At 38.0% G+C, this 16100-nt stretch overlaps 1 protein-coding gene across 1 annotated transcript in view; it reads left to right on the forward strand.

The window, feature by feature from the left end:
- Positions 1–15465: 15465 nt before the first annotated feature.
- LOC118807953 (alpha-1,6-mannosylglycoprotein 6-beta-N-acetylglucosaminyltransferase B-like) overlaps positions 15466–16100 on the forward strand; it is a 215203-nt gene continuing 214568 nt past the window's right edge. The window contains exon 1 of the mRNA XM_036570161.1: positions 15466–15788. Within this exon, the coding sequence (XP_036426054.1) occupies positions 15751–15788 (38 nt within the window). The 5' untranslated portion in view covers positions 15466–15750. The remainder of the gene's footprint in view (positions 15789–16100) is intronic.

Genomic DNA, 16100 nt, shown 5'->3' on the forward strand with positions numbered 1-16100 from the left:
AGGGCAACAGGCACTTTCAAATTATGTCAAAAAGTGAAAACGACAAAAATGGAGATATGAGGTTTTGGGCCAACAGCAGCAATATATTTCTTTATAATGATATTTTTGTGCATATAGTTAAATATTTAAAAATACCACAGTTAAGGATATTGACTGTATTTAGACTTATTGCACATGTATTGCATATTTGTTTGATTTGTACAAATATATATGGTATATATATAGTATAGTGTATTTGTACAGTATACAGTATAGTGGACAATGTACAGTATAGTGGACACCCGACTCTTCACACCTCATTCTTTGGACATACCATTCCCAAACCATTGCCAATAATATGGAGTTACCCATACACCTATGTGCCTATAATAACTACCACTGCTCTGTTCTAGTTCATCCTAAAAGTGTTCAGTGGGGTTGAGGTCAGGGCTCTGTGCAGGCCACTGGAGTTCCTCCACACCAAACATGTCAAACAGTGTCTTTATGGAGCTCACTTTGAGTACAGGGGCTCAGTCATGCTGGAACAGGAAAGGGTCTTCCCCAAACTGCTGCCACAAAGTTGGAAGCATACATGTAAAATGTATTTGTATGCTGTAACATTAACACCCTTCACTGAAAACCAAGAGGTCAAACCCCTGAAAAACAGCCCCAGCTGATTATCCCTCCTCCACCAAACTTTACTGTTCGCACTATGCATTCTTGTAGGTGATGTTCTCCTGACATCTTCCAAACTCAGATTTGTCAGTTAGATTGCCAGATAGCAAAATGTGATTCATCACCCCTCAGAATATGTTTCAAATTGTGTAAAAAACATTTTTTTTTTTAGCTTTTGATACCTTATAAGCCTTAGGCCACCATGCATGATGCCAAGCATGAGCAGTGGAGCTGCACTCTCTGGAGTGGTGGAGCTCCATCCAGTACCTTTGGGATGAGCTGGAGTGATCCAGAACTGACCATCCAACATCAGTAACTGACCTCACTAATGCTCCATCAAATCCTCACAGCAATGTTCTAACATCTAGTGTAAAACCTTCCCAGAAGATTAGAGGTTGTTACTGCAGCAAAGGGGGACAAATTCCCTATTAATACCAGAAGAAACATTAGATGAAAAGGTGGACATGTAGCCTATTACACTGTACTGTTTTGCTCTAAACCTGATTAATCTTCAATACACTCATTTGTATTAAAAACACTTTAAAAAGCTTGTAAGTGTTCTCAAACATTTGCCTGGCAGTGCATTTCTCCCTCTGCACTCCTCGACCTCCAGGACGTTGTCCATTTTCTTCATCAGAATAAATGAATTGCTGTCTTAAACAGCTGAATCTGCGAGTAATCGTGTAGCTCAGGGCCAGCCAGCCTGCGGAATGATTAACGATACTGCGCTTGCTTTTAGCTTTTAGCTTTTCAATTACAGCATTGCGTTAATGGAGCAGGTTTTGTTTTGTTTTGGTCCTCTGCGACCGCACTTTAGACACCCAATTATCCCTCCTTTTGTTTGGCCGAGTCAGTGACAGAGAAGACCAGTGGGACGAGGGAGGTTCTCTTTTATCCACACCACACAAAGGAGGAGAGAAAGAAAGAGCGAAGAGTCATTCCTGACGGGTTTAAACAGAGCTTACCCTGAGGGGAGAACCCATTACATTGTTTATGCTCCAGTTTTTGTTGTTGTTTTAACCTTCATATAATGACATTGAGGTCACTGAGAAGTTTTCTTTCTGTTACGTCTGCTTTGCTGGAGGAAAGCAAATGAAATATTTGGCCTAAAGGTTGAAATTTTTGCAAATTTACTATTTTTACAATAAATTTCAAGCTCATTTATTTGAGACTCATGCCGCCTTCGTGTGTAAGCAGCATTATCTTAAATACGAGCCCACAACCTAATAGTTATATCAGAGATTTGTAGAGAGGAGAACTACCAATCAGTAACCAAGGACATACCTATGAAGAGGCCTAAACATCTATTCTTAGTACTGTAATATGTAGACGTCTGGTAGCCTTTACCCTTCATTGTCTGAACACCGTTTATTGATAGTATTCTGATGACGTCACAACCGCACTGCCACCATTTTGGACAGCAACTTTAAGTTCATTCAACAATGCTGGGGCTGTTTGTAATGAGATAACAAAGCCATAACTGATCCAGCAAAGGCAGTAAAACAAGTTTTTTTAAATTTTAAAGCATGTCATCCAGTCTATTTGGGTAAACTGACTTGATTTCATTGGATTTGTGGCTGTAGTGGTGATAAACAAAAGCCAAAATCTAAACGGTTGAGGTTTCCCACAGTGTTTATTATTTTCACGTTCCAAACCGCATACTAGCACACTAGATAGTATGCAAAACAGTGCATATTCCATTAGAAGTGCACTCATTAGTGTAGGAGGTGAAGTACAGAAGTGTGTGGTTTGAGATGGAGCGTTAGATCAGCCAGTAAGACACGTTCAGCAGCTTCAAAGGCTGATTAGCTTCGCTGTGCTGCATATTAACTGCTCAGTAAAACTTTGAGGTATTTGTTGATTAAGGATCATTTAATAAGGTAAATCAATGCATTTATTGAGGTAAATTGGTGTATTTGTTGAGGTAAGCGGATTTTAGTTTCATTTGCCAACTTTTGAAATTCGTTCTACGTATAAGGTGCCTCTATGTAACTGCAGCATCATTTAAGATGGAACAGATAATTCAAATGAGAAGCTCGTGAATGAGAAGCTGATTTGAGCTTAATAATTATGTATGAGTTCATTATTTAATAGCTATGACAGCTTTGGTAGCCACTTTTATTAGCTTTTATAAAATATCACACACTGGAATGTTCTGAACTCTGGAGATGTGCAGGTTATACAGATCCAGTCCACCAATCTAGCAAACCTCCTTCTTGTAGCATTTTCTGGACACACATCTACATAAAGCATCTACATGTCTTTAAATGTTTTTAGTGGTCATTCTGGTCTATTTTGCTTGGTTTTCATCCATTTGCAGGACTGTATCTGCAGTAATGGTGATGAGATGAGCTTTATCAGAGCGCAGTCAGAGCCACAGCTTGGCAACCAAAATGGAGATCTTCTTAATCTTCTTAATGACGTAATTGAATACTATGAATAGGACTTTATAACACTGATGACACCATGAGTTGATCAGCCCACCAACTATTCAACACTCAGTAGTAGTAATGCTACCACCATACTGCCCAAAGCTTGTTTGCTCTAGAAAAATGAAAAGATTGTAAGTTTGCACTGTTTTTAACTGTTTTTTTTAATTATATTCCTTTACTTTGCGGAAGTGAAGGAAATATCTGCCTGAAAGACTAGAAAAATACTGAATTAGCAATTTTACCATTTTGAGTTGTTTGGCTCCATTCACTTACCACTCACCACAGACTTACTCATGGGCTCCTTCTAGCATTGTCCATTCATGTTTTGGGTGCACTGAGTCAGAACTAGGGTTAGTAACTGTGGAGTTAGTTTTGATTCCTTGTTGCTTGTTGCTGACATTTACCCTTTCATTAGAGGGAGTAGAAAGTAGAACAGACAGTTTCAGTGATCAGTGCCAATTCTTTATTTTTCTCAATTCAACTTCCTTTTCGGAGTCACTGATTATGCCATAGGCATCTTAAGCTAGCTAACTAGTGAACATTAGCAGTAGGTTTCCCAAGTACGCTTTCCCAAACATTGCTTAATTCCGAATACAAATGTGTTTGTATAAAGAGCATTTGTTACCGTGTTGACACAAGTAAGTACACAACAAGTAAGTGAGCAAGTAAATACATCAATCTTAGAAATGTTGTGTGAAAGGTCACTTCCTTTATGCACCAACGCTCTGCAACAGTACAAGTACCAACAGGAACGTTGCCTGCAGGTATGGAGATAAGGTGCAAGTAATGCTTCCATCACTCCTTTCTTTTTTGTAGCTTTTATGTCCTTCATAACTTTCATTTCTGCTTCTTCTATGTAAAACAGGTTGATTACTATTATTAAACCCCACCCTGTTTCCTATGTGCAGATGTTGTCCTCATAATCTAAAACACTGAAAGAAATGACAACCAGATTTTGGTAGCCTGAACTGACATGAACCTTAAATCAATCTGTCATTTCTGAAAGGCCTGAAACTGGAGTTCTTTCATTTGTCAAACCCTTATTATCAGATTACCAGCCAATATACTAGTGGGGGGTGGGGGTGGGGGTGTCAACCAGTGTACTCTGCAAAAGATTATGTTAGGTATGTTAAGTAAAAACATCCTAAATCTAGTCAATATGTCTAATATTTCTGATTATAAAACTGCTGAAAGTATATTATACAATTTATTTAACCTATTACATAATACATACAATACAATGCATAATTTTACTAGTTTTAAGTAGTTTTATCTAGTGAAAGTGTCTTATTCCATTGGCAGACATTTTTACTTTTTTAAGCATTATTTCTTAAAAAAAGCAAAATTATCAGCATCATTTCTCAAAACATGTAAAATAATATGCCAAAGGAGTAAAACACTTTCACTCGATAAAACTACTTTAGACAAGTAAACAATGTCTAAAAATTAAATAACCTTAACAACAATCCTATAATGAAAAGTAGTAGCTATATTGAGTAGATTTAAGATGTTCTCACTTGAGGAGACATGATTTTTTTTTTCAGTGTAGATTCATAATATGTTACACTACACTAGAATTTAGACTGGTGCCTTTTAATTTACGCTTCTTTTAGGAAACCCAACCTCTACATACTGTTATTGCCTTTAACTCAATGATCTAACAAAGCTGACAATTGATGCACTGCAAAAATAGTATCTTGTCAATGGAAATGATCTTAATTCTAGTCCATTTATGTAATACTTCTTATTTTGAGATGGTTGTGCACTTATTATAAGGTTATCTGGCTTACTTCTATAATTAGTCATTTAAGTATGAAAATTAAGTAATTTTATCAAGAAAAATTCTCACTATACTTGCAGATAATTTTGCTGGTTTCAAGTACATTTTTTAAAACAAGCAAAATTATCTGCCAATATAGTGAGATACATTTACCTAATAAAATTATGGAAACACTTTCTATGAATGTCACCTTTGTAAGCATCTATAAACACATTCATAACATATTATAATGCATTCATAAGACATCATAAACATAGCTATAAATATTTATAAAAATGCATTATACATTATAGCCAAGTTTATTATACATTATGAATTGTTAACACAATACATTATAAGTACTGATCATAACAAATTATAAGAGCTCATAAGTCGTATTTGTCCGCTCTAAGTAAAGTGAAGCGTACTGTACTAAAGCCTCCTCCAGGGTTAAGAGTGAGGCTTCAAGTTGAAGTATTACTGAAGGATTTACTGAAACACTAAAACACCCGCAATAAAGCACATTACAGGCTTCAAATGAGTTCAAACTAGTACTGCTATCAGTGTTTAATCCAATGTGGGAAAGTCAATGTACACCACCGTTAGCTTGGCATTTGTCTTTACATTCTCCAAGCTGGGACTGACTTCTTTGACACTGACATTATAACATGTTATTAACACTATTTATAATGCATTATATTAACAATTCATAATGTATAATAAACATGGCTATAAAGTGTAATTCAGTGTAATTCTGTTTTATAAATATTTATGACCATGTTTATAATGCCTTATGAATGTGTTTATAGATGCTTACAAATGTGACATTCATAGAAAGTGTTACCAAAACTACTTAAAATAATTTTGAGATATACTTACAACAATGTCAGCAGGAGAAATATTAGATTTATTGACTAGATAAGATAAGATACTTTTTCTTGACAAGATATTATTTTGCCATGTAATTTTTTTTGTGATTACCACTGTGAGCAAGAAAATGAATGGATAGATAGATAAATTTACGAGAGAGTAGAAATAAAAATATATTTATTTGCATATTTACATACATACAAAGATGGTTTATTGTATTTATATGAGCAACAAGAGAGGTGATACAGTAATGTGAATTCAGCTCAGGCCAGACTGCAGGAGGTCAGTACCATCTCTGCAGTAAGGAGGCTGGTTGTAGAGTCTTATAGCAGTGGATATGAAAGATCTCACACAGTGCACTTTAACACAGTGCAGCTGTAACAGTCGGCCACTGAATGTGCTCCTCTGTTTATCCAGTGTGTCCAGGATGGCTGACAGCTTGTTGAGAGTCCTTTGTTCTGCCACAACCTCCAAAGAGTCCAGTTTGACTCCTACAACAGAGCCAGCCTTCCTAACAAGTTGGTTTCCTTTGTTCAGAGCACTTTTGCTAATGCTGTTGTCCAAGTACACAACAGCAGAGAATGAAGCAGTGTTTAGTGGCTGTTTGAAAGGGGGCTGATAACATTGTGTAATGGGAGGAGCCATAGCTAGCTAGAGGGTGGGTTTTGGTCATGACTAAACTGGAGAGAATGTTTTGCAATTTTTAAATAAACAAACAAAACTGCTGTGCTGCATCTAACACCAATGCCACGGCCAAGGCTGAAGCAACACTGTAGGGCTACAGCGCCAGCAGAACGTAAAGCTGCACCATGTAAGATTTTTTGGTTAAAACTGAAAGAAGTAGCATTACTGAGTCAGGAGAATAAAAACAGGCTAAAATATAGTGAGCAATGCTGCTGAGAGTTAACCTATAAAGACTGAAATAATCAATTTGGAAGTCGTTTTTGGACCACTTTGTTTACCTTTACTCAAAAAGAAGGTCTCAATCATCAGGTTCATCCACTCGGGGAAGGGGTCCGAAACACAAGCGACTTTACAAAATGATCTTCTGCACATTGCGTTTCCACCAGAGAGGTCTCTAAATGCCCGAATATTACGTAGTGTAGCTTTAACATTGACACAACTCAACTGTTGTCATTTTGAAGAAAGTGTTTTCTGCATTTGCAGTTTGTTTTTTTTATTTGCAGTTTGTTGGGTTTTCTCAGCCAGTGTAGTAACTATATAAGATTTTCTGTTAAAGTGTAGATGCAGGCATCTATACCAGTAAGGGCCACTTTATGGAGAAGACACATAACACACAGTCCATTCAACTTTTTAAGACATCACCAAGCTGATATAATACGAGCCAATGGATATTTGCAATCAGTGAATGAAGCATCAGTTCAGTCCTCACCATTTTTAAAATGGAAACAAGTGGATTGATGAGTTTGGCTGGTGAATACTCAAAATGCACCTTGTGACGTTATGTTGGTGGCAATTAATGATGAGAGGGAAGCAAAAAAGAACCACATATAGTTCAATTGAATATGCAAAGTGTACAATGACCATTTAGACAGATGTATTTCTGTCTGTTGCAATTCACAGCAGCTTTACAATTGTGTGCATATATGCTGTATTGCACCTGTTTTATACAATGAACAATCAACCCCATTGTGCATCAATCAGACAATAATCAAACAATAATCCAGAGCATGGATGTCATTTTTAGGAATTTGTGTATGGTCAAATGTTTTCAGGCAATGGGTGGGTGTGACTGTTTGTTCATTTGTTTGAGAACCTATTGGTCAGTGTCCGCTTAGAGTCTAAGCCTGAACAAACAAAAGTAGACCCTTAAAATGTGGCAACAGAGGAGAGACCATATCTGCCAGATGAAATGAAAATCAGAGAGGTTTTTGGCCTTTAGATAGCATGGAACACAGAATGACCAACTTTGTTTTTACAGTCGTCCACCCAACCCCCCCCCTTCCTTTATCTCGTCCCCTTAGATGTCCTGTTTGCTATGCTGTCTGCGTTTGGTGTGTTTTTCTGGCATGTTTTTTTATGATGTCCTCTGGTCCAGAAGACAGCCATTAGGCCCCTATAATCCCACTGTAAGCTCTCTGTCTTCTATCTGTCCTGTCTGGTGCTTGTTTATGTGTCTCTGAGTTGCTTTTGCCTTTCATATCCTTTGTTACCATTTCAAAACCTCACATTATTTATTTTTAAACCTTTAAAACTTTAAATCGATGAATATATGGAAAAAATTTTAAGCTTACCTACATAAATGTAATGAGGTACCAATTTAGAGTAACAATGTTGTGCAATATAAAAACCATGTTTTTTCTATGTTTTTACTCTTAGCAAAAAAAGGTTAAGGCTAGGAACTTCTTAGGTGCAGTACTGAACTATGTTTAGAAAGTTCCTAAAAGAACCATATGTGACAATTTCAAAACCTTTGCCACAAGTCAATTCATGAATTTTTTGCCCTGCTAGATCTGCCCCAGTCAACTGTAAGTGTAACAACAGCTCAACCACACAGCAGTAAACCATGCAAACTCACAGGGTTGGGTCTTCAGGAGCTGAAGAGCTTAAAAATCTTCTATCCTCTGCTGCATGTGGAAGCAACATAAGCACAAGAACTGTGCACCAGGAGCTTCATGAAATGTGTTTCTATGGCTGAGCAGCTGCACACAAGCCTAAGATCACTATGTGCAAATCCAAGCTTCGACTGGAGTGGTGTAAAGCTCACCTCCACTGGACTCTGGAGCAGTGGAAACAAGTTCTCTGGAGTGATGAGTCATGCTTCACTATCTAGCAGTCTGATGGATGATTCTAGGTTTGGTGGATGCCAGGAGAACGCTACTTACCAGAATGGACAATGCCAACAGTAAAGTTTGGTGGAGGAGGGATAATGAGCTGGGGCTGTTTTTTCATGGTTTAGTTCTAATGAAGGGTAATGTTAAAGCTACAGCATACAAATACATTTTACACAATTATGTGCTTCCAGCTTTGTGGCAGCAGGTTGAAGAAGACCCTTTCCAGTTCCAGCATGACTGAGCCCCTGTACAAAAAGTGAGCTCCATAAAGACATGGTTTGACCAGTTTGGTGTGGAGGAACTATAGTGGCCAGCACAGAGCTCTGACCTCAACCCCATTGAACACCTTTGGGATGAACTTGAGTCAGGCCTTCTCATTCGGCATCAGTGCCTGACCTCACTAACACTCTTTTGACTGAATGGGCACAAATTCCCACAGACAGACTCCAAAACCTTGTGGAAAGCTTCCCAGAAGAGTGGAGGCTATTGTAGTCACAAAAGGGGGCAGCTCCATATTAATGTCTAGGGTTTTGGAATGGGAAGTCCAGCAAGAGGTTAACATGATGGCCAGGTGTTCACATACTATACCAACATAGTGTAGCTCCCTTTTCACAAAGTGACCAAACCAAGGGAAAAAGAAGTAAAGGATGTTTGGTAACACTATTTGAAGGCTACCTACATAGGGACTACATAACACATTCATAAGCACTAAGTAACATATTCATAAAGCAATATTTGAGTATTTGTGTCCAGCTTATGCTAGTAATGGCAAGATGACATAAGATATTCTATGAAATAAATGAGACTGAATTGACATAAAGGGACCATAAACTAAAGTGAGGGACATTTGTTGCATTTATAACACTGTCATAAAGCATCATTCACAAGTAATGAAACTTAGAAGGAAGGTCTACTTTAGACGTAGTGTCAGTCCTGCATCATGTTCTACATGAGTTAAAGTACAAAACCATTATGTCAACTTTTATGGTCATAAATACTTAAGTTTTGCTTTATTAATACATTGTTCAGTGCTTATGTATATGTTATGATGTCCTTATGTAGGTAACCTTTAAATAAAGTGTTACTGGATGTTTACAACAATACATTTACATCAGATTGAACTTACAATACAACATCTTCTCTTGTACTTACAAACACGAATGCGGTACGGATTGAAAGATTAGAATGTTTTGTCCTCCTATAAAGTTGTTGGTTTGGAGATTACAACATTTTGGTTTTGGGATGAGATGAACAATTCAATATTAAAGTCGTGTTGCTTCTGTTCGCCTTACAGCTCATATTAGAACGTCACTTTAGGCCTCACCCCATTTCTGACTTGCAAAATGCTGGATTTGTTTGAAGCTCTCTCACCCACGCCTGTTCTCCTGCATACTGAAGGCTGCACTGACATGTTTGAGTGTGCAGTGGCTGACTGAAGAGTGAATCAGGCAGTAAATCAGTCACATTGCTATTTACCTGAAACTCCAAATGCTGCAAATCCCTCAGCTGCTTTCCAGCAGAAGGGAATCTCAGTGAAGACGTTGCTCCAGGGCGAAGTGAACCCACTGAATGCTTCTGTCAGAGAGCAATAGAGAAGCAGTTTAAGCTGATGTGCCACACTCTGACTCCATATAAACCAGACCTCTACCACCAGCTACTATTACACACTATTTAAATCTATTGAGAAACAGAATAAACTAAATCTGCAACTAATGATTTCTATAATCAATGAACCTATTTACTTTTATTTGACTACATGTCCTATTGACTACACTTCCAGTAGTGTTATACAATCTATCAGAATAACCACTGATAGATATAATATATATATATATAATATATAATACATTATTAGGCACACAGAATTAAAATGCTACATTGCCTGGCCACTTTATCAGAAACTCCTTCCTTGTAGCTCCTTGTAGCAACTGTTAAAGCACCATTTGTGTTAGCCATCCTCTAGTTCTTCAGCAGTGGCCAATCAATGGCTAATTGTACACTTATATAGTAAATCTATTACGTAGGTGGAGCTCAAAGCAAATTGAACTATTGTAGCACACTTACTCCTAAATTGTACTGCACTTCTTTGTCAATTCTAGAACACCAGATACAGAAATCTAGCACACTTGTTTGAGAGTTCTGGTGCATTTATTTGAGAATTATAACACATTTGAGAATTCTAGTACACTTGTTTGACAATTCAGCTGCATTTTTCTGAAAATTCTAGCAAAATTGTTTAAGGATTCTAAAATATAAAAAAACACACTTGTCTGACAATTTTAGTGCTATTGTTTGAGAATTCTAAAATATCAGAGAATTCTAACAAACTTGTTTAAGAATGATGGCACATTTGTTTGAAAATTCTAGCACACTAAAATTGTAGTGCACTTTTTAAGAATTCTAGAATATTTCTTATGGAATTATTGCACACTTGTTATAGATACTAGTGCAAGCTTGTTTGAGAATTAAAGACATTTGCTTGAAATGTCCAGCAAACTTGGGCTAAAACTGTAGTACACTTGGCACAGAATTCTAGCACACTTGTTGGAGAGTTCTAGTGCATTCACTTGATCTTTCTAGCACACTAGTTTGAGAGTTTGAGAATTGTAGCACACTTGCTTGAGAATTCTAGCACTGTTGTTTGAGACTTATAACATTTTTGAGAATTCTTGAACACTTGCTTGAGAACTCTAGAACTCTTGTTCGAGAATTCTCGCATACTTGTTTGACAATTCAGCTGCATTTTTCTAAGAATTCTAGTGCACTTTTTGAGAATTCTACAGTATTTCTTATGGAATGCACACTTGTTATAGAATTCTAGAGCACTTGTTAAAACATTCTTACATGTTAGAACATTCTAGTGGGCTTGTTTAAAAATTGAGGACATTTGCTTGAGATTGTCAGCAGACTTGTACTAAAATTGTAGTGCACTTGTTACAGAATTGTATCACACTTGTTTGAGAATTCTAGCTCACGGTGTCCAGCTGCAGTTCCAGGTTTTATAAAGCTGTTTTGATTAAAGGACTTCAGTGATGCTGAGGATCAGACCTGACTGAGCAGGCCGTGATGTGTGTGTGTAGTGAGGACTGGATGATCTTAATAAGGGAAAGACATGTGGCTTCTGTTCACAGCAATTACTCTGATGGGACAGAACGCATTCTCATCTTTTCATCTTTCTGAAAAGAGTCTGACCGGCTTTGGTAATGAGAGTGGACTTCCTCCTCATTAGGAAATCCCTGCTGTCTGCGCAGGGCAACAGTCGAGCTGCTAATTGGTTCACTTTATAAACCCAATATTGATTCGGGTCAAGTCTGGCCTAAGTAGAGAATTACTGTAAAACACACTCATAGCAGTGGAGGCGTTTATGTGAGATTGTTCCAAATATGCTTAAAGCTGCAGTAGGTAAGATTGAGAAGAGAGTGGACTTTAAATGAGTATAACTTCCAGGTACCCCCCTCCCCCTGCCCCCACACCTCCACTGTGCTAAAGCCTCTTAGGCTTTAAAGGAATTTACTGTTTTGTTTTTTTTTTGTAATCTATCTGATGCATCTACAGGGTGCATTTAGTTACCACAAGTAATGATGTCATGTTGAAAAATAGGGAAATTTTCAAAAAATGTGGCTCATTGATAAACTTTGTCCATGAATTCTGATTTCCTCAAATGTCATGCGGCACAACCGGCAAAGGACTTTTATTCTGATATGCTTTTAAGAAAGAGTAGGCAGGGAAGTGCATCATAAAGAAGACCTCAAATGACCTTTGTGGTACACGGCTAAGGACAGCAACCTTTTCACAAATATAGAGATAATTGTTATTTTAATAAATTCATGCAAATGTGCTATTATTATATTTTTTATTTACTTGAAAAAAAAAAATCTTGGGTTCAATGGCAAAAGTTTATATGAATGTCCAAGTACAAAGACTAGTTTTTATATGTTATAATATTTTGTTTATTAATATAATGTGTAGTCAATACAAGGCCAGAGATGGTGCATGGGGAGGGGAGCTGCCCACACCGTGTGCACAAGCAGATCACACTTGGTCAAACACTCCTACTGGCTCTCTTTGGTTGTTTTGATTTGTTGATTAGATAAATTCTGGTTTCCTCAAATGTTATGCAGCACAACCGACAAACAAAGGACTTTTATTCTGGCATACTTTTAACAAAGAGTAGGCAGGGAAGTGCATCATAAGGAAGACCCCAAATGATCTTTATGGTGCATGGCTAAGCACAGTAGCCTTTTCACAAATTTAGAAAAATTGTAATGTTGAGTTAGTTAGTCAGGTGGGGCGACCCTAGGAAATCCATGAAAATGTCCTATTTATTTATTTATTTATTTATGTATGTATGTATGTATGTATGTATGTATGTATGTATGGGTTGGGTTCAAAGGCGATGGTTTATACGTGTGTCCAAGTACAAAGACGTTTATACATGTTCTAATATTTTGTATATTAATATAATGTGTGGTCACACCACATGACATTTTCTGGGTGTTAAAATTGCTTAAAAATGAAATTACACTGTAATATAAGCCATGAAACAACTATCACCACATCGTATAGAAGATACAAAAGTGCATATCAAATCCTTTTTATAAAGATTTTTTACATTATCATTTTGAAAGCTTTTTAATTGACCCTAATGCTCAAATATGATATTTTAGTGTATTTTAGAAACACTCAGAGACAATGTGTGCGAAAGTGCCGATGCGAAATGTTTCAAAATTTGAATAAATGAGTTTTGGTCTGTGTAGTTTGGCATATTTTAGAACCCAAACCCACACCCTCCAGTGAAAGGAACCCAAGCAGCTATCTCTGCTGGGACAATGGCTGAGGGGAAAGGGGCTCCACCAAAGAGATTTACTACATAACAAGATGAACATTTACAAAACTTAAGATGCTAAGTCTGTTATTCAGTACTAGTATTGACTTTACCTCCCTTAACATGTAGAGAACTCTTCCCTGACACCTTCAGAAGTGACTGTCTGTTCAAGCACAACTTCTAAACCACACATTGATATTTTCCGCCTCAGCTCTGCCAAGCTTGCAGTAATTCCAGCTTAGTTCGGTTTCCGTGGCCCTGTTCTTTTATCCTGCAGGAGTTATTGCTGTGTTGTGGATCTAATAACGCAGCTCATAGCTTCCCACTAACATCAGCAATTCATTTTCGCACCAGCATGAGTTTCCCTGACAGGACTGGGTCAGACTTTCACATACTGCTCAGATTTGCTACAACAGAAAAGTCAACATGACCTACATGGTGAAAAGCACAGGCTTTTTTTGAAGATCATATCAAATTCGCACTTTTTTGATTACAAGAAAACTAGAGCTTTTTAAAAAAATCTTAGAAAAGGGCTGGTTTGTTTGTGAAAAGCTGTAGTACCTCTTCTTCACCGCTTGGGGTCGCAGTTTCACACGTAAATGAGATGGTCGCTGTTCATGGTTCTGAAACATTTTACATACATTACAGTGAAAAAGACATGTTTACTACATTTGTTTGGTATCTGGGAAGCTGTAACTGTACTTTTTAGCAATTAAGTTAATAAACTTTAGATTTTACCCTCTGTTGACTACCAGGAACGCGTAGGTCCACACTACGTCCAGCCAAAAGCAGCTGTTTCTCAGCTTGACCCACCTGTATTCCGACAAACTCCGCCTCGGTCGCTAAGACTGTCTAGTAGCATCTTATTTGGGTTACTGTATACTGTTAAAAAAGATGGTTCTTCAAGGGTTCTTCAGTTAAGGGAATGGTTCTACTTGGAGCCGTGAGCTCTGTATAGAACTTTTTCTTGCTTAAATGGTGAAATGGTTCCTCAGATTGATGGTTCTGTACAGAAGCTCTTTGAAAATAGTTCTATATAACATCAAAAGGTGTTCTTTAAATGTTAAAAGAACCATTTTTTTGGTGCTATGTAGAAGCATTTTCAAAAAGGTCCTATATCGTAGCATCTTATTTGGGTTCCGGTACACTCTTAAAAAGATGGTACTTCAAGTGTTCTTCAGTAAAGAGACTGGTTCTATTTGGAGCTGTCAGCTCTATAAAGAACCATTTCTTGCTGAAATGGTGAAATGGTTCTTCAGATTGATGGTGAATGTGTATAGTTCTATTTAGAAGCTTGTTGAAAATGGTTCTACATTGCATCCAAAAGGGTTCTACTAATGTTACAAGCTCAATGTCACAACAATAGAAGAACCATTTTTCGGAGCTATGTAGAACCTTTTTCTAAAAGGCCCTATATGGTAGCATCCTTTTTGGGTTACTGTACACTCTTAAAAAGATGGTTCTTTAAGGGTTCTTCAGTAAGGGGACTGGCTCTATTGGAGCTGTGAGCTCTATATAGAACCATTTCAACCTTTTCAAAAGGGTTCTACTAATGTTACAAGCTGAACATCATAACAGTAGAAGAACCATTTTTCGGTGCTATGTAGAACCATTTCCACAAAGGTCCTACACTATTAACATTCTCCATGAATCTAAAGAACGATTTCACCATGCAAAGAACCATTAAGCCATGAAATGTCTTTATGTAGAACCCATACCATTCTCTTTATTAAAGAACCCCTGAAGAACCATCTTTTTTAAGAGCATAGCGCTACTATATCCATGTTCTGTGGCAAAAAGAGAAATTTCTGGAAAATGCTGGAAAACTATAAGGAATTCAACAGCCATCCTCCAGGGAATAAAGCACCACAGACCGATGAAGGAATTCTTCCAAGCTCGTGCGCAGGTGATTTCAATGGGCGTCTGATGAAGTGGCTCCTGAAGAGCGACCACGGGAATCTTCTTTATTGCGCTGAGGAACCAAAGGGCGCTCGTGAGCACGAACTAGCGGCCAATCCCAGCGCGGGACGCGGGACACTACCAGCCAATCCCAGCGCAGGATGGGCGTGATTTGTGTGCATCTGAGCCGGAGGTTCGGCGATGGATTCGTAGTGAACGGGATCACCATCGAGCATCTTTGGAGCGAAGTTGCGCGCGGAGTTCTGCACGCGGCTTGGGTGGAAGCAAAGAAATTGTCCAGGCGATGCGTGCAAAGTCCAGCTCTCTGTGAGGAAAGAGAGGAAAAGGGGGGAAAGAAAAGGGGGAAGAAAGCATCGCAAACGTGCAACTTGCTGGATATGCGTTGAGTGATCGGTCGGTTGTGCCATGCACTGAGGAGCGCGAGGCAGCAGCAGCAGCAGCAGCATGTCCGCTGGGTTTTGTCGCTGTTTTTGGTGAACACAGACGGAAGGAATAATGGTCAGAAGATGCCTGCTGACGTTCAAACCGTTCAGGTGAGCAAGGGAAGCATGAGAGGGTGATAAAGAGCAGTGATTAATGGCATACAAGCAACCGATTCTCTGACTGGGGCAAGTTTATAGCCTTGCAATTCAGATACAGTGCAATAGAGAGTATGTAGGTGATGGTTATGGTAGTACAGTGTAAGTCAATACAGAGGGCAGAGTATTGCATAGTACAGTTCAATGCAATATAGACTAAACAGTGCAAACTACAATGAAATATAATAGAGTATTAATTGCATAATGCAATGCAGTGTATTACAGAGTATGCAATGAATAATACATTGCAATATTATGCAATGCATA

The sequence above is a fragment of the Colossoma macropomum genome, unplaced genomic scaffold, assembly GCF_904425465.1.
Source record: "Colossoma macropomum unplaced genomic scaffold, Colossoma_macropomum, whole genome shotgun sequence".
Classification (NCBI taxonomy): domain Eukaryota; kingdom Metazoa; phylum Chordata; class Actinopteri; order Characiformes; family Serrasalmidae; genus Colossoma; species Colossoma macropomum.